Source organism: Mizuhopecten yessoensis, unplaced genomic scaffold, assembly GCF_002113885.1.
Source record: "Mizuhopecten yessoensis strain PY_sf001 unplaced genomic scaffold, ASM211388v2 scaffold4301_2, whole genome shotgun sequence".
Lineage (NCBI taxonomy): Eukaryota > Metazoa > Mollusca > Bivalvia > Pectinida > Pectinidae > Mizuhopecten > Mizuhopecten yessoensis.
Window position 1 is genome coordinate 218,813 of NW_018405477.1, and position 20,738 is coordinate 239,550.

The 20,738-nt window shown below is 33.5% G+C and overlaps 2 protein-coding genes across 4 annotated transcripts in view; one reads left to right on the plus strand and one right to left on the minus strand.

Annotated features, from left to right (window-relative positions):
- LOC110448791 (phosphatidylinositol 4-phosphate 5-kinase type-1 alpha-like) overlaps positions 1-10,615 on the plus strand; it is a 66,236-nt gene extending 55,621 nt beyond the window's left edge. For 2 of the 3 annotated variants that reach the window (XM_021495233.1, XM_021495234.1), the window contains one exon: positions 9,331-10,615. In XM_021495233.1, the coding sequence (XP_021350908.1) occupies positions 9,331-9,342 (12 nt within the window). In that variant the 3' untranslated portion in view covers positions 9,343-10,615. Of the gene's footprint in view, positions 1-3,390; positions 3,428-9,330 lie in introns of all 3 variants that reach the window. The other variant, XM_021495235.1, reaches the window with a different exon arrangement.
- A 7,068-nt stretch (positions 10,616-17,683) lies between these two features.
- Positions 17,684-20,738, minus strand: part of LOC110448792 (death domain-containing protein 1-like) — a 71,951-nt gene continuing 68,896 nt past the window's right edge. The window contains exon 13 of the mRNA XM_021495236.1: positions 17,684-20,344. Coding sequence (XP_021350911.1) covers positions 20,234-20,344 — 111 coding nt within the window. The 3' untranslated portion in view covers positions 17,684-20,233. The remainder of the gene's footprint in view (positions 20,345-20,738) is intronic.

Consider the following 20,738-nt stretch of genomic DNA (forward strand, 5'->3'; position numbering starts at 1 on the left):
TTGAACAAGTTCGCGTTTTGGGTTTCTAAATTGAAGGTCAAGGTCACTTTTAGTATTTTTAGAAAAACTTTGTCATCACTCTATCGACTTCATTCCTGGTTACTGTGTTATAGGTCAAGATCACTTTTACTATTTTTAGAAGAAATTTGTCGTCGCTCTATTGACTTCATTCCTCAGCAGAATAAAAACCTATTATCAATTAAAGAATGCAGTCGCTAAAGTAGATACATCATTAAGTTTTCTATTAATTTCCTCACACACATGTGTCACACAATATGTGAATGCGCGGGGATTTGTATCACTTGTGATGCCTTGTTTAGTCTCCAAAACAGAGTTTGGGACTAGTTCTCGGATGTTTTCTTGTTTTCCCTCTTCTTCCATTGTGAACTTGTCTGCATGTTTTCTTGGAAACTAAATGTCAGAAGCTCTACATTGGTATTGGGGGGGTGCCCAGATGTGGTGGAAGACAAATATTTCTATTTTGGCGGCGCATTCAAGATGGCCAGGGAAGCCTCTGGCTGTTTGTAATGTGGCCTACCATTTTCTTCGAAAAACTACAAGGCAGATTTCAATTAAACTTAGTATGAGTGTTAGTTGACATGGTAACATATAAAACAAAACCTTTGTCTTTGCAACTGTGCATCCAAGATGGCCACCTTGGTCAAAATTTAGATATTGACCTATTTCCATCAAATTTCGTTTGTTGGTATATTATGCTGTTACGATTGATACAGTGCATTCCTTTAGCATCATTTACAGGAGTTTGTTTAAGGGACTTTTGTATCAATCATCCACAGTCATTACTACTGTGTGCAATCAAGCGTGAGCTTCAGACCACTCACTCTCCCAAAAATATCGGTTCTATCCCCAACAGTGGAGGAAAAGAAGAGGGTGATGTCTGATAGAGTTAGTCGTTATCTGATAGAGTTAGTCGTTATCTGATAGAGTTAGTCGTTATCTGATAGAGTTAGTCGTTATCTGATAGAGTTAGTCGTTATCTGATAGAGTTAGTCGTTATCTGATAGAGTTAGTCGTTATCTGATAGAGTTAGTCGTTATCTGATAGAGTTAGTCGTTATCTGATAGAGTTAGTCGTTATCTGATAGAGTTAGTCGTTATCTGATAGAGTTAGTCGTTATCTGATAGAGTTAGTCGTTATCTGATAGAGTTAGTCGTTATCTGATAGAGTTAGTCGTTATCCCTCCGATGGCACACTGGTTTTCCCCGTGGGCTTTCCTCCGCCAGGAAAACAACATTTTGTTCCCTTAACGGCGTCGTAATATAAGCTCTACAGCCTATGTTTGTTGCTGACATTGTTCACAACGTTAAATAAAGATTATTTATTTATGATATTAGGCTGGAAGTTTCATGGGATGGAGCGCAACAAAGTTTGCAAATAAAAATGGCCTTGACCTATATATATTCATGAAAATAACTGCAATGAATGTTTGTGAAGCTTGACTCTAAACAGTTCAGGAGGTCTCTGGATGGAGGTGATCTCATGGGCAGGTTCCATTATATTATATCAACATTGGTTCTGGAACATATAGGGTCATATATATATATCTTTTAAAAAAAAATAGCAAAAGTTACCTACCTTAAACCAAACAGTAGACATTTTATCATTTCATAAATATTAAATTTTCTAAAGCTGATAATAAAAAAAGATTTTCATATTTAAATTCCATTCATTGAAATTTCACACAGTGTAATCATTAACTGATTTACCCCTGATGATAGATTTGAACTCTTCCTATTCAAAGGTTGGAATAGTTCATTATGAAATTTCATGGGTGAATGCCTTAAGATTGGCTTTCTTGGTAGTTTTAATTGACTTTCCACTGAAGATAAATTTAGTTTGGTAAGAGTGTTTACTTTGTTATTATCAATTATATGATAATCATATAAAAATGAATAATTTCAAATTATTGACACTTGTGTTAGCATCCTATGTCACTTAGAAAGCAAGATTAAAAAAAAATGAACATTAATTATGTAAACATACATATTGCTATAATCTGTTTTTGATTTTTCCATGAATTTATATTGTTAATCATATTTATAAGATCATAATAATACAAATTTACATTTCATATAAGGTTTATAAATCATGTTTGAGAGTTTTTCTTTCAGAGAATCTGTCAAAATTACTGTTTGGTCACCATGTAAATTTCACATCTAATTGTTAAAAATGTTCAATTTAAAATGTTTCAGTCATCGAGAAATTAAATGCTTTCAAGAGCTTCATTAATAAAAGAGTGTTGGAGGCAATAAAAGAATTTTAGTTTCTTATTTTCTGTTTATTTTCTAGAGTTAGTAGTTCTAAACACTGCTGATATATCATTGGTGAATTGAACTTAAATAAGTTGAATTTCTTGCTGTTTTGGAAAACATTGCTATAACAACTGATCAATAGAAATAAAACAATTACCTTTACTTGAAATGTCTCGGGGTTATTTTAACCTAAACATGCAAACTACAGATGATAAATACATAATAAATATGTATGTATAATGTACATGAAAACAAATTTTGCTAATCACATTAAGTCAATTTTTTTAATATTTCTAATTAAATTTCTTGCCTTGTGTTCGATCACCTAATATTTCGTCTTATACACTGTATACAGTATCTCAAAATGTTTAGAAGTCAAATCCGCGAAGTTTTGGAATTTTCTCGATGGTCCTGCAAAGTTCGTAACATCAATGTTTAAATGTGGTCTAATAAACTGGTTCCATGGGCTATTGAGATAAGTAGTTGGTGTTTATCTCCCCTGGGCTATTGAGATAAGTAGTTGGTGTTTATCTCCAGATTATAGACATACATTCCAGTACATATTACAGCGATAAAAAAACAGATGCATGAATGTGATCATCTGCACGTTTATTTGTTGTACCGCTGTATTTATGTGCGCAAGCTGATGAGAAGAACGACACAAGAAATGTTGTGAAAATATACAGCCATCCTTCAAATTTTAAATCCTTAATTGGCTAAATTCGAGGAAATTCAGCACATTGTATAGTCACCAGTTAAATCTGATTCTGGTAAAATGCTGCTTATACAAAATATGCAAAAGGGATTACTCTTTCACTCTGTTTGGAATTACAAATCATTCCTTGAAACTCACAATATATTGTAGATAAACATAGGATTTATTTCCTTCAGGACAGAGATTAGTACTAATGAATGGTTGTGTCTTATTCACATGGAAAGAAGATTCAAAACTATCAGAAGTGAATATCCAGACATTATAATTAAACCAGAATATTTCTGTTGTAAATAAGATTCTTGCAAAGAACATGCCGTCAGTAATTAAGTCAACGTTTACAGACATCAATTGAGATCTATCCTGTTTACCAGTGTTTGTTTATTTTAAATTATTTGTTTTCAGTTGTAGAAGAACAATATACTCCCAAAGATCTTGCAGTGTTGGTATTGGTTTTGATTTTTAAGTGTTTGTTATTATTTATTGTAAATTATGGGGAAACATATTCTAACTAGCGCCTGGACACATTTATGGCAAACATCTTAGTGACACATTCATGAGAGCAATGATTTTTTATGATTATTTTGATTCAAACATAGAAAACTTTCTTTTTGCATGTGTCATTCTATACAAATATCGAACAAAGACAGATGAAAGTTGATATTTTTTTCAACCAAGCGATAGTACAAATATATATATTTACTTGCATTTGTTGAAAACATGGCTTCTGCCTCAAATTTTACGAATATGCCTTGCTTTTTCTTTTATAATCTTCGGGGTATCTTTGTATATTAAATTTAATGTTTTTAAAAGATTCAAAATCTTTTCGATTATTTGCTGCTATATTATTTGCTGCTATATACCTAGCTACCCACCAATAAAAACTAGTTCTATGAGCTCCATGTAAAAGTATTCAAGGTTTAGTTAGGAATAACTGCACTTACACCTAAAACCAATAATATGTATTAGAGTTATTTCCCTTCATTACATTATGATACACCTAAAACCAATAATATGTAATAGAGTTGTCTCCCTTCATTATATTATGATACACCTAAAACCAATAATATGTATTAGAGTTATTTCCCTTCATTACATTATGATACACCTAAAACCAATAATATGTAATAGAGTTATTTCCCTTCATTACATTATGATAAGAATTATCTCAAAAGAAATTAAATGATGTTAATGCTGTTATTGCATACATCCTTGTGAATCTCTCAAATTTTAAATTTCAATGATTATTTAGTTTTACTGACAAATATTACAAAATATTGGAAAGACAGGACAATATACTGGTACTACAATGATGTGGATATCTAGGTAGGATGAAAATTCAAATAGTAAGAATCATCTTTATTTCCCGTTGTGCTTTTCGAGATATGCTTTAAATTGATAAACACATACATATTAAGCATTATACATGTGTATTTAACCCTTTCACCCCTATGTAACTTTAGTAGACTCTACCATGCGTTGATCTAGATCTGGATGAGTCCATTATGGTCTACAGTGGTGAAAGGGTTAACCCTATTCAGAGCTAGCTTGAGGATGTGTTATTTTTTCTGTAACATGATGGAAGGACACGTAACAAAAAATCTTTACACAAAAGTTAGGGTTTTGCACTATGATTAATTCTGTATGCGTCACTGAGGTCCTAGTTACCTCCCTTGTTGAACCACCTTCTTTATGTACTAGTTATCTCCCTTTATGTACTATTCTAAGCATTGATTGTGCATGTTTACTATAAAACTCCATGGCGAATGTTAGGAAATCTATACTTTTCTAAAAACCAGTGTAAAATATTCAAAAGTGTCATTTGTTGGGGAGCCTTGTGAACACGTACAGGTAGATGGTAGAATACTCATAATATCTGTTCTCGTTATAATCACTTGATTGAATGGTGTATCAATAAATCTTAATAAAGCAACTCTAATTCTTTGTTTTTAATGTACACCTAGCTATAGAAGTACAGAATCTTTAGGCAATGTAGAAAAAGGTTTAGAACTTTTCATTGCTTAATAATTATATAAGGAGAAGGCATTCCCAGACTGACATATAATACACTACTTTTAACGCATTCACCCCTGAAGACACATTTGAACTCTTCCAATTTACAGGTTTGAATAGTTCATTATGAAATCAGGGGTGAATGTGTTCATGTAGCATTGGCAACCCTATCAATATGTGTGTAGTCCCTAATAATGTATAGTTCAGGTTTTGCGACAATTTATACCAAAACAATTTGTTTAAGATGTAAAAGGAAAACAATATAAAAGAAAAGATATTTTGAAATAATTTTAAGATGAATCCATGATTTCTGAAAGATACAAATGTAATATATAGTGACGGCTGAAATGGTACACATTGATAGCCTTTTCAGATCGATACATGGTAGAGTTTAGTAACGTTACAAAGGGGTGAAAGGAGGCAGGTTAACACCATCATACAATCCGCAGTTACAGAGGGGTGAAAGGAGGCGGGTTAACACATACAATCTGCAGCACACTTGGAAGCACATCAGCTTTTAATGGGAGGTTTCATTTATAAATAGAAGCTATATAACTAGTCCAAAGTTAGGCTATGTTTCCCCATGTGTTTGTATTGATGGATAAGGGTTAGGATTGTAGTCTGTATCTGTCAGAACTAGGCTGGAATCACATTAATCTGGACACATAGTATTGAGCTAGAGGGATAAGGGTTAGGATTGTATTCTGTATCTGTCAGAACTAGGCTGGAATCACATTAATCTGGACACATAGTATTGAGCTAGAGGGATAAGGGTTAGGATTCTGTATCTGTCAGAACTAGGCTGGAATCACATTAATCTGGACACATAACTGCTTTCTGGAATTGATCTTAGAATGAAAAAATAAATAATCCCAGAATGATGTTTTCTTCAGTAACAGGAACCAGAAATGTCAATAAAAATGTACATCAGTTACATTGACTTGTATCAAGAAATTAAAAAAAAATCCATACTTTTTCCAAATTCAGACTAGTAATGTGATTCCATTGTTTGTCACATTTGAACCTCATGTGTATGAATATAAACTGACATAATGGATTAACTCCCCTGATTGGAAATCCATCAGCAAATTAGAACCTCTTCATAGTTTTAGGGATACGTTGGTTCATCAGGTATGATGAAAGGAATCATGCTTTAAAAACTACGGATAACAAAAGATGTCAATTCAGTCTGAATTATTTATTGAAAATGTAAAGCAAGTCTTCATTTTGATGGATAAAAGTAATATATGCATGTGTTTCTTTAGTAAGTGATGTCCAAACATAAAATACATGATAGAGTTGTCTCCCCTGTTTTATGTAGTGTAACCATTATGTATCTTCATATCCAATATTTACCTTCACTGCCAGATATCGTATTCAACCAAATAGATAACTTATTTATTTTGTCATAGAAATGTTATCAAACTAACAGATGAAGTCTATGTTCAAATTAATTATGTCTCCCCTTCGAATGAAGGGAGACATATTGTATTAGTACTGGTTCTTCTGGTTCTGGTTCTTCTTCTTCTTCTTCTTCTTCTAATCGCAACTTGTCCGGGTCATAACTTTTAAACCGTTAAAGATATCTTGATGAAACTTTAGGTATGCATTCATCACACACAGAAGGAATTAGGTAACTGTGACCTTCACCCTAAGTTTAAAGGTCAAATAAGTGCAACATTTTCAGTAAATTCTTGTCCGGCCCGTACATTTTAAACAGTTAAAGATATCTTGATCAAACTTGAAATATACCTACATCACCCACAGAAGGTGTGCAGTGCACTGGAATTAGGTCTCATGCGTCACTATATACAGAGTTACGGCCCTTTGTTTATTTTTGATACCGAAGATTGTCCACGACATAACTTCAAAATCATTAAAGATATCTTAATCCAACCTGAGGTATACCTGCATCCCCCACAGAAGGTGTGCAGTGCCCTTGAACTAGGTCTCGTGCCCCACTATATACAGAGTTATGGCCCTTCGTTTATTTTTGATACAAAAAATGTCCGGAGCATAAGTTCCATGTTATTCCATCTACGTTGACCAAACTTACCATATTTATTTCTCTTGGGAAGGTGGAATCCCTTGTACTAAAATCAGGTTTTATGCCCCACTATATACAGAGTTATAGCCCTTTGTTTATTTTTAATACCGAAGTTTTTCCACGACATAACTTCAAAATCATTAAAGATATCTTAATCTAACCTGAGGTATACCTGCATCCCCCACAGAAGGTGTGCAGTGCTCTTGAACTAGGTCTAGTGCCCCACTATATACAGATTTATAGCCCTTTGTTTATTTTTAATACAGAAGTTTGTCCACAGCATAACTTCCATGTTATTTCACCTACGTTGACCAAACTTGCTATAGTTTTAACGTATCCTGGGAATTAGGAGTGTTGCATTCTAAATTTGTGTCTCATGCCCCACTATATGAAGAGATATGGCCCTTTGTTAATTTTTTATACCGAAGTTTGTCTATTGGCTAATAAGGGGAGACATGTTATTGTTCACAAAAACAAAATTCTAGATTATTATCAGCCAAACTAAACTGAAATTTTCAAAACTTTCTGCATTACCTGTTGATTTTGAAACTTTTATCAAAATTGAAAGTAAAAGAATGAAACATGCTTACCTCATATATATAGAAATAATGACTTTTAACCCTTTCATCACTGTAGACCATAATGGACTCATCCAGATCAATGCATGGGCGAGTCAACTAAAGTTGCAAATGTATGAAAAAAACATTTTTTTTTTAAACAGACTTGTATATATTTGGTTGATTATTAGAATAAGGATGTTTTATAGGAAACAAATAATACAACATGTTCATGCTTTGGTATAGAATGGATAACTCAAGATCATTTACTGCTAGACAGCATAGTGAGGCTTCTGTATACTACTCTGTCAAGTTGGCTTTTGTTAGATTTTGCTTTTGACGGCAGAAGTAAATAGGTGAATGGAGAATTGCATGACATGTTTTAAGAATTTTTTTGTATGAAGGTGACATCAAATAACTTTTTACCTGTAGAAAACACCTTGATTTGGTATGCAGGCAATATAGGTTTATAACTTTTATAGAAAAAACCTACTCGCTCAGATGAACTACATTTTTGCATGTATATTGTCATCAAATAATAACGGAATTATATCACCAGACTTCCATATTAAATAATAGACAGCCGAGATGTCATCAGTTTTAGATTTTACCCAGATATGTGTGTTTTTCTCATAAATTCTTTACTGAAATGATGAAAAAGGATCTTAGTTAAATTCACTTCCATATCCATTCCATAAGAAATCCATAAAGCTTGTCACAAATTTTTATTTTAACTTATCAGGTGTTCACTTAATTTTATAAATCTCATATGAAATGGAAAATCGTGTGAGATCCTCTACATCTTAATCCCTATCATGTAAGATCCTCTATATATCTTAATCGCTAGACTGATGGTGGTATGGTCAGCCTGAACAAAACTGGGCTAAAAATGCACTCAGTTTGCACAGCAAATAAAAGTATACATTTATTATTGCACACTGTTCAAATTTACTAATATTAGAGCATACATGATCTTTTTCTTAATCAAACTGAAATTGGTCATGAAAAAAACCTAAATGGTGAAAACTGAAACTTCATTATTTAGAAAGTGCATTCAACAGTAATGTTTTGTTTTAAAATTTACAAAGAAAATATAACTTTGGCAATACATGTATTTCCTAACGGTCCTCTAATGATTGGTTATTCCTTTTATAGATAGATTTATATATATATGTCAATTAAAAGCATGATCAAATATTTTGTTTAAAATGACAAAATTCATTGTCTAATCATTGTCTAATCATTGGCACCAATTTGTTTTCTTTACAGTTTGCATGCTGTTTATTTTTGTAAAGCTATAAATACTGTCAAGTTGTAGACAATAGCTACTGATAAGCAGCTTACAATTATATCTTTTATTTTCCAAATTACATGTTGAAATGTTTTGCTTGAAAATGTGCATGATATATTTAGTTTATTATATTTTTGTCACAATTTACTAACTTTGTATTTAGCACAGATAGATACTGTTGTAGTCATGACTTTAAACATAGTTATAGCAATGAATTGTTTTGGATATTAATTATGAAATATTGGAAATACTTCAAAACTTGTGAATGAAAATAACAGTGAATGTACATACTAAAAACATTTTGTTTGTTTGTCTCATTAAATAGCTGAACATTTGTTAAATATAATCCAAGTTCAATACATAAGTTACACATTCTTGATACAATTGAAGATTGTGATAAATGCCTTTTCATGATTTTTTTTCTTCTCAATTTTCAGACCCATCTGTAGCAGAACCTGTGGCCAGCTGTCGCGTTTCCAAGGGAATCAGTAACCATGCAACTACTTTAATAACCAGTGACAAAATATTGGTTACTTTAGGATATTGTTTCCATGGTATTGCAACACTTGTATGATATCCAGATGGTGATGCCACCATGTAATCTGGGTTTGTAACCAGTTAACTGTAATGGTTACCATAGAGATTGTGTGATGATCATGTGACTATAAAGGTTTCCATGGTAACATTGGTACGATGGAGACAGAAAAACATGATGACAGTGTGGTTTACCATGGTAACTGAAGTGTATCATCTTCCTTCTAGCTGTAGACTGTGATTCACTTTAAGACTTTCCATCCCCATTATGTAGAATAGACTCAACCATGATTGGGGAGGAGCCATAATATTGATCAATACAATATTTTATAATGAACGCATGGATTCTCCCATTAATAGGGATTATATTTTAATTTATGGTTGCCATGGTGATTCTAATGAAGAACTCTTTCAGCATTGGCCTATTTAGTGACAATTTCACATGATATTAGGGTTCATTTCCGCTAGTTTGGTCCGACCAGAGTAAGTACAAACCTTTGTAAGGGGTGTTCTTCAGTTTACAGAGATTGTCGAAGTGGCCATCAGCAGAACGAAGTATCAACCCTGGAGCTTTAGATTATATTTTATGTTCAGGTATTTGTCTTCTGTTCCCATAGGAATGGTTAGGCAGCTGGTGTCACTCCTACATATATAACATGAGGCAGTAATCTGATTGGTTCTCATTGATGGTCACATGGTCTACACTTGACCAGTCTGTACTCGTAGTATGTGTAGCTTTGTCTAAGAATTATGAAGCGATGTTTAAGTTTTTCTCTATAGTGTTGTAGAACACACGAAGGTATTTCATCAGTTGGTGTTTCTATTAAGGATCCCCATGCCACTGCCAAAAACCCGAGTGCAGTGGGACAGGGATCCTTAAAATATTCTCAACAGAGAAGGAACAAAATAAAAAATCAACAAGACTGAGCAACATAAAGGTTGATAATATTAAAAATGTAGATTAATGTGATAACATGTTTTTAAGTTGTTCAGATTGCATCATCCTCCATACTCCAGGGGTTCAGCTCATTTTCGCTCTCTGTACCCCTGGAATATGTCATAGCAAAATCGAAAGCTAAGCGTCCGCCATTTTGTGGATGATACGAGAGGACTAGTTTGATACTTTGATGTACATCAAAAGAATCTCTCTGTCACGTAACGGTAAAATTGACTGGCTTTGAAGTCGGATGTCACTCCTCTGTAATCTTCAAAGGACAGGTATCAGCCTGGCGATTGGTCAGGTTTATTTACCCGACACAAATCAAATAGCTAGCGGCGTGCCTTATATTTTGCTATAACATAGGGGTGCAGAGAGTGTTAGTGAGCATAACCCCTGGAGTCAAGGATAATAATGTATTGACATACGATAATTTTCATTGGTTCATGTTTTTTTTGTAGATTTCCATAAAAAATATTATCATCAGGATTAGTATTAAAAAGTTGTAAGTTTGTGATATGATGATCATGGACTAAACTAGACATCAGAAATGACATATATATTTTCATCAGATTCATTATTCTCTCAAATGTATCGTCCTGAAAGTAGTATTTTAAGTAAAAATTATATATATGGAAATGAGAAGATAAGAAGCATGTAACGTTTACCGTATTGTCGTTCCTTTCACATTCTATCAGGTGCTTATAATATAATATCATGACGCGAGACTTTACTTTAATACTAATCTGCATTCAACACGAATAATTCTTTAATCATATTATTATAAAATATAATATTTCATTTCAATTACTTTAGTTCAAATATCTTAAAACATGATGCTTCATGCCAAGTACCTTAATTCAACTGACTGAGATTTCGTTTTATTTGCCCAAGTTTAAGATAGCAATCTGATAAAGGTGATTATACAATGTTTATTTAAGAAGTTTCTGAAACATTTCTTTATAGGAACATAAAACAAATATTTAATAATAAGTTTACGAGGTAAGAATAACGGAGGTCAAAATAACCATGGAATGTTCAGTAAGATTGTTTACATTGTCTTTATGCATCTTCTTAATACATTTTCTAGATAAGTGCTTCCATGCTAAGTAAACAAAACGTTCATTTTTGAATAACGTGTAAAAACAAAAACACGTCAGATAAGATCTCTATAATACAAAACAATGATAGATATGAACTTTAAAGAGGAAACTCAAAATATCTGTAACACTGTTTACTGTTTACCGAGACATGTCTATATACTGCAGTTCAATTTCCACCTTTTTCGCCCTCCGTAATGAGGGCAACTTTATCACTACATCAAACGTTAGTATATCATGGATAGTAATTAAATGTGAAGGCGATATTAACATGGGGAGAAAATAGATTATTTTGGTGAAGGAGAAAGTTTTACTGGGCAAAAAGTTCCGGTATACGGTATTGCGGTTATTTGCTGGAAACACTTTCATTGAATTCGTGTTATTTTCATATCCTGTCTTTTGTCCTTCATGAACTATTTTTTTACTAAATTACCGATGTCACAATGTTGTGTTTCTATGTGTTTAAATCGGGATTGTACTTCACCAACATTTTACTCATCAGAGTTTCAATTACTCGCTGAAAGGTGAATTAATGTAGTTAGGAGCATATATTAGAAAAAATATTCTGTATTTTTAAGGTAAATTTGATTCTCATCATCAAGAACTGAAACCTGCTATTGGCTAGAATGGAAGCAAGTCAGATTACAAGAACACTTTTTCATCTGTCATATCTCATTTGGGACTCCTGCACATCGGAAGTATTATTTTTAAACCATCATGAAACATTAGATATCTGTCCTTTTAATACTTTTAGATCTAGAATATAGTGTAATCTTGTTAGGTCTAGAGTCTGACCGATTCCTTTTCGTGACAATACCATCCTTACCGTAAAACAACAAAATTCCTCTATGCTGCGTGAACATTTCCCCCATTTTATTCAGACAAACCCAAAATAAACAGTTGATCTTTGAGCTCTGTATGACATCGATAGGACATCAATAAACAGTTTATCTTAGAGCTCTATATGGCATCGATATGATATCAGTAAACAATTAATCTGTGAGCTCACTATGACATCGATAAACAATTCATTTTTGAGCTCTGTATGGCATCGATATGACACCAGTAAACAGTTCGTCTTTGAGCTCTGTATGGCATCGATATAACTTCAATAAACAGTTCATCTTTGAGTTTTATATGGCATCGATATGACATCAGTAAACAGTTCATCCTTGAGCTCTGTATGGCATCGATATGACACCAGTAAACAATTCTTCTTTGGGCTCTGTATGGCATCGATATAACATCAGTAAACAGTTCATCTTTGAGCTCTGTATGGCATCGATATAACATCAGTAAACAATTCTTCTTTGAGCTCTGTATGTCATCAGTAAACAGTTCATCTTTAAGCTCTGTATGGCATCGATATAACATCAGTAAACAGTTCATCTGTGAGATCTCTATGACATTAAAAAACAATTCTTCTTTGAGCTCTGTATGGCATCGATATAACATCAGTAAACAGTTCATCTTTGAGCTCTGTATGGCATCGATATAACATCAGTAACCAATCTTCTTTGAGCTCTGTATGACATCGATATGACATCAGTAAACAGTTTATCTTTGAGCTCTGTATGGCATCGATATGACATCAGTAAACAGTTCATCATTGAGCTCTCTATGGCATCGATATAACATCAGTAAACAGTTGGTCTTAGAGCTCTGTATGGCATCGATATGACACCAGTAAACAGTTAATCTTTGAGCTCTGTATGGCATCGATATAACATCAGTAAACAGTTCATATGTGAGCTCTATATGGCATCGATATGACATCAGTAAACAGTTCATCTGTGAGATCTCTATGACATCAAAAAACAATTCATCTTTGAGCTCTGTATGGCATCGATATGACATCAGTAAACAGTTCATCTTTGAGCTCTATATGGCATCGATATGACATCAGTTAACAGTTGGTCTTTGAGCTCTGTATGGCATCGATATAACTTCAATAAACAGTTCATCTTTGAGCTCTATATGGCATCGATATGACATCAGTAAACAGTTCATCCTTGAGCTCTGTATGGCATCGATATGACATCAGTAAACAATTCTTCTTTGAGCTCTGTATGGCATCGATATGACATCTGTAAACAGTTCATCTTTGAGCTCTGTATGGCATCGATATGACATCAATAAACAGTTTATCTTAGAGCTATGTATGACATCGATATGACATCAGTAAACAGTTCATCTTTGGGCTCTGTATGGCATCGATATAACATCAATAAACAGGTTATCTTTGAGGTCTATATGGCATCGATATAACATCGGTAAACAGTTCATCTTTGAGCTCTATATGGCATCGATATGACATCAGTAAACAGGTTATCTTTGAGCTCTATATGGCATCGATATGACATCTGTGAACAGTTAATCTTTGAGCTCTGTATGGCATCGATATAACATCAATAAAGAGGTTATCTTTGAGGTCTGTATGACATCAATATGCCATATATCTGGGAGGCTTGGTCGGCCTGACCACTTCCTTCATTACTTAGAATGGAAACATAGATTCATTCCAAGCAAGGATGTTGCTAGCTTGAATGAAAATAGTTTCCAAAATTGTGAGGTTAATGTACGAATTTGTGCATAGTGTTTGAGTGCGTCAGAACATACTGATACTGATCTAGAACGGATACCAAGGTCACGTGTTGATTACATCATTACAACTGAACATACGGGTAACTAATTGGAATGGATACTAAGGTTTTACGTTTAATTGATTAAAATTGAATAATTGTAATTAACTAGTACAAATACAAAGTGATACGTTGATAAAAGTAGTTATGGATCCCTGGTCCACTGCACTATAGTTTTTCGTACAATAACCTAAATTTCGTTTCGGATATAATCGGACCTACTCGGTTAAACCACGTACTCAAACAAACACACAAACAGGACACTTTTCATAACGACGTAACTCAGTCAATTAGAGTGATAGTATATCAACTTGTAGTCCGGGGTTTGAAACCCAGTCTAGTCCTGTTTTATTTTTCAATCAGAACTGTGTTTTGAATATTGTTTGGTTTAAATCATCTGTCCTTTTTCATGAAAGTTCCGCAAGATATGGTTTTCTTTTTAGAAAGTTATAGTCGTTTTTTCAGTGAGCCCTTTCACCCTATGTAACTTTAGTAGACTCTACCATGCATTGATCTGGATGAGTCCATTATGTTCTACAGTGGTGAAAGCGTTAGTTATTGTTTTCGGCAGTGGTACGAGGATCCTTAAAAAAAATCAATTAATTCCAAACATGATGGAGAAGTCAAAGCCAACCAAAATATAACTTGTACCGTAGTTATACCATGTTCTTGTTAGCCTTGCTAGTGGGCGGATTGGTTGTATCTATTATTTGAGCAAAATAATAGTTGTGATTCGAATTTGATTTATACAATAGAAATATTTCCGCATGCCATTTCATTCTCCGTGATACGAAGATATGAAGGTTTACTAGGCATGGTTATGATGAGATGTCAGGTTGGTGTTAGTTTAACGAGTGTTTGTGAAACTGGTCGATGTGAATCCCATGACATGGATCTAGCCCTAGCTGTACGTATCTACGAGAACAAAGCTATTATCACTGAACCAAGATATAGTGCAGCACTTGTTGTTTACACATCATAATTCCGTCTTTGCGTATTGCATAGTTATCTTCTCTTGTGAGCAGGTATTGATTGAATTACGTCGTTTTCTCAAAAATTGATGACGTTACTCTCACAAACCAATGACGTAACAATCACAAGAGAAGATAACTCTGCAATACGCAAAGACGGAATAGACGACATTGAAACATATTTATCAAATATTGAATTTTAAAGTTATTTTTCATATGTGATCAAAAAAATCTTAACTCAATCACCCCTGAAAACACATTTGAACTCTTCCAATTCAAAGGTTGGAATAGTTCATTATGAAATTTCAGGGATGAATGACCCTAGTTCTATTTGTGTCGCTATTGAAGCGCTATAGTAGAGATACATGATATTTTACAATTTTGGGACTGGTTTAATGAAATATGCATGTTAGTGAAATTTTAGGCAAACAGCTTGATTTGAACGTAGGAAAGATGTGTCTGAATGTTTGTAAATGGTTTTGCCGTCTGAATAGCATTCGCCTATTATCTATATTGCTCTTACGGGGGAAAAGACACATTCCTAATGATTTGATTTAAAAGTCATTCGTGACATCTCTGAACTTTGGAATTGATAAATTAAATGGGTTACACGCACGTGACCCTTTGTATGTGCAACGTTTTAGTACCAAGTATCACTGATGAGTCCTAGAACGACCACACGGCTGTATGATACGGTGTAACTCATTCTCTGGCATATGGTATCTACTACCAAAGGTTAAACATGCAATCACGTGTATGTTGTGCAACTCATTCTCTGGCATACGGTATCTACTACCAAAGGTTAAACATGCAATCACATGTATGATGTGTAACTCATTCTCTGGCATACGGTATCTACTAACAAAGGTTAAACATGCAATCACGGGAATGCTGTCTAACTCGTTCTCTGGCATACGGTATCTACTACCAAAGGTTAAACATGCAATCACGTATATGTTGTGTAACTTACTCTCTGGCATATGGGATCTACTACCAAAGGTTAAACATGCAATCACGTATATGTTGTGTAACTTACTCTCTGGCATATGGTCTCTACTACCAAAGGTTAAACATGCAATCACGTATATGTTGTGTAACTTACTCTCTGGCATATGGGATCTACTACCAAAGGTTAAACATGCAATCACGTGTATGTTGTGTAACTGATTCTCTGGCATACGGTATCTACTACCAAAGGTTAAACATGCAATCACGTGTATGTGGGGGTCATCTAAGAAAAGTAAAATCACGGTGAATTTCCTTTTTGTCATGACAATTGGGTGCCTGAAGAATAAGGTTAGTTTAGAGGCGAAATGTTAATCAGACCAGAACCATATAAGGAGCTGAGAGAGTGTATGATCTACTTTGTGTGTACTTAACGTGAATATAGTTAACAAATGAAATCGTGAATAAAAATGGCTGATTACAGATCATGTATTCATATTAAATTATGATGACAAATATATTAAGTTGTTGTATTGTTTTGTGACGGAGGTGAGGTACTGTGTGTCATGTTCATGACGTTATGCACTAAAATCTACAGCTCAAATCGAGTTTGGACTCCTGTCTAGAAGTCGCATACACTTCCGGAACATTCGGTCTTATTATCCTTGTGTGTTTTGAATTAACCCAGAGACGTATTGTGTAATTGAATACGTCAACAGTACCATACATACAAGACATGAAACACATGGATTTTGTGTATAATTAGCTTTATTTTATTTACAAATGTATCAAATATATAGGGACGGATTCGGTAATACACATCATATTGAATCGACGTGAATTTATCAGCTAAAATGCATGTCTTAAATTAGTAACAAAATAGAATATCTGCTATTTTACAGGTATTTTAACAGATTGGGAACAAGAAATGCACACTATTTTTATACAACAGTTCACGAATCGTACCTTATTGGGTCAACGTTTTGACATCTTTGCTTTGTTGTTATTTGTTTTTGAAGTTTACGGTAAAAAGACCCACACATTATCACTCCTAAGCTAACAAGTTCATTTGGTTTTAGGTAAGTCGACAGAAACACTATTTTAAAATTATTTAATCCATTAAAATAACATTACACAGTTTCACATTTACTCGAACTGAAATATGTATTGGAATAGTTTTAAATGAGGTACATCACATGACTACGTGTTACGTTATAGTGAATACCACAACATTCTTGCGTAATATTTCATGAAAAAACATCCACTGTAAAGTCAAATAAAACAAAAGATGTGACGTTTGGCATTTTAACGTCGCAGTTATGAAAATAAACATTGCGTCAATATCTTTATGTCAAAGACTTGAGGATGGCGACAGGAAATATGCTTTAATTTTCTCGTCGGTAATGACATGCTGTAACTGGACATTTTCGTGAGTGGAAATGTTCGCGTTGTGACCCTTCAAACCGATCCTGTGTGGAAGTTTACCTGTTTGCGATGGTCCAGAATTCAATATATTCTATTTATCTATATTCTACGTAATATATAAAAATAAATATTCGAGTGTGATATTTTAGCGATTTGACCTCACGTAAACAAACTTGCGAACTTTTCCACACTGTGAAAACTTCCACGTTTACAGTGTATATCTGGTATTGTGTTGATTTTTTTATTATAATGTTGATTTAACAAGATCCCAGCTTCACATTGTAGAGCGGAAACTCATTTAATATTACGTCATAATTGCATGGAATGTACAATGGTTCAAAAACAGTTCATATATTGTGTGGATAAACGTTACACAATTTCCCTTTACTTGTAAAATTAGATAATAATTTCATGTCAAAATAACTTTAATATATTTCAATATGTAGTGCAGTCTATTCTATCCACATTGGTTCTAAGTTTATGGTTTGTGGACAAACGTCTGAATAAAAAAACAAACAAACAAAAAGTCACATAAAACACGGACAGAATATTGCGACACTTTGATTAGAATCTCCTTAAAACTTGACAACTATTGATTATTTAAATTTCGGCATCATATATAAGCGTTTCTGCCTCCAACGACACGAAATTAGCAAATGGAATAACGACCGTTATAAGTTCCTTGTTAAGTTCTGTTTCTGTGAAAGATATTTAAATTCATTTTGCGAATTTCCATGATAATGAGTATCTCGCGATTTGTGATATATTCAAAGTAGTGCTAATATCCATTGAATAATGAAGGGCTTTCACATCTTATTGGCTCTTAATGATTGCATCCTGATATTTATTTTGAAAATCAGTTTATATACTTTTTTATTTGAAAACAAAAGTTATAAAATATTTTTATTTTTTGCATTTCTTCTAATAACAATGATTCATTGCAGGGTGATATACATAGAGCTAACAGGCAATGGAAACGTAATGATAACACATAAATAATATAAATTATAACTACAATGTAATGATAATACATAAATAATATAAATTATAGCATTATATCTACAATGTGCAATATACATAATTGGTCACGAAATAATATGTAGCGTTTCAACAGTTTTCTCTATCAAAATATAATTCTCTCAAGCATCCGATTTTTATGAAGGCATTTACTTTGGAGTGGCATGCAACTCGATATACATATTTTGTTTTCTTTTATATATAAAACTGTATTCTTGTACACTGTTTACTGGTGAAAATAACAAATAATATTTTGACTCGATGAAATGCAAACAGTCATCAACGAGCTTATAGCAAAAATAATATTTTACATTCAGTTGCAATTAGCGAAATTTTGATGTTTCATTTGAATTTCTTTCAATTAAACATCATATAACGGACGGAAACAAAACAAATATAGGGTACATGTATATAATACTTGTAACAATAGTACGGAACAAATGTAAAACTAACTTGAAATCACAGAATCGCTAATACATGATATGTATATTAATGTATAATAATAAGGCTTCAGAATAGGAGATGGACGAACTTACTCCTTATATGGCATTTAACTCCATACAAAATGTATAACAACGATCACATTATCTTCTCATTTGCAGTTTGTCTCAGAAAAATATTTTTCATATTTAATTAATGAGAACTTATTACCCATAATATGATCACGATATTTGATTTACAACATTACTGTACCTTAAACATATCACACTATCTGCCAACAGAAATAATATAAATACATTGTAAATAGCAGTGTGTTAAACAGACCCCTACCAAAGGAACAAGTCGTCATCTTTTGTTATGTCTTTAAATACACAAGTCTGTTTTGCCTTTTATTATAAAGATAAACATTTTGTATTAAAAAGGATAGTTTAAATGATTAATTGCAAATTAACCCTTTCACCCCTATGTAACTTCGGTAGACTCTATCATCCATTGATCTGAATGAGTCCATTATGGTCTACAGAGGTGAAAGGGTTAAGAAAAGTATACCTCAGGAGAAATTGAATTATGTTTATCAACAGATGTCCAAATACTGGACCGGTAATACTTTGTTTTGGGAAACATACTACCTTCCTTTGGTATTAACCTTCTTTCCGAAAGGGTTTTACGTTAAAAAAAAACCCCGCCTTTTACTAATGGTTATTTAGCTAATTAATCGGAACCTCTGTTGGTATTTAAAAGGGAGGTAACTCTATTATAAATCAAGCGTATAGGGTGGCCTGCATTGTTCACTCTTTGCGTCTTATGGAAAACTTAACGTAAACGGATAAACAGGATGTTACACTTCATCCTGTGTTTTGTAACACCATATAAACACCATCGAAATGTGTTTTATTAAATGGACACAATATAAAACTTTTAACGCAGGTTTAGGTCTTTAAGAATGAGTTCCATTATTCTACAACCGATATTTAAAAGAAACATGAAATGAATATTTTTATTGCGGTAAATCTCTATCGGGCTTTTTGCTTATAGTATTGCGCTATTGGAAGGTAGTAAGAATTGTATAGTTTGTCTATCGGTGGGTCGACTGTGTACCCAATAACGTATTGGTAATCTCTAATAGGAGCGATGCTTCTGTTCAGCGTAGAGACAACTAGAGAGCACTTATGACGTCAAGATCACTCTTGTTGAGGCAAGGTCACTTTTAGGCGAATGTCAAGAATTTTCTGACACTTCCTCATATCTTAAGTGTAATGATATATGCCCTACCGATATCCTATGACAGTTTTTAAAAACTAAAGCGTTTCCATGGAGATGACTTCTGCTCAGTAGGCCGCCACATGCTGGCTGCTCTGGAAAGTCCGCCATTTTGATCTGACATCTTCCGCAAGGTCTGCACGTCCCCCTTTTACCAGGGCACTACTGAGCACTGCCACCTGTGATACGACAAAAGAAGACAATACAATAGTGTGGATCATATATGGAAATCATAAAACACAGAAGCCTGCTGAAAAGTGGCATTTGATTTAGCATTGAACACCTATCCGGATAGTTATGTAGCCATGACCACCTATCCGCATAGTTATAAAATACGTTTGTAGATATACATTTAAATGTTTTACTTTCTTTTCAGTTTTTAGACATGGTAAGCAAAAGTAATAACGAATACCCTATACCCACTTAATCATGTAAGGAGTTGGCGAGACACAGGAGAACCAAAACATTGTGCATGATATATTGTATTCACACAGGAACCTTCTATCGAGTAGCATATCAAATTGGGAAAAAAGATTGGGCAGATAAACTGTAAACTGGTATAGGTTACCTTAC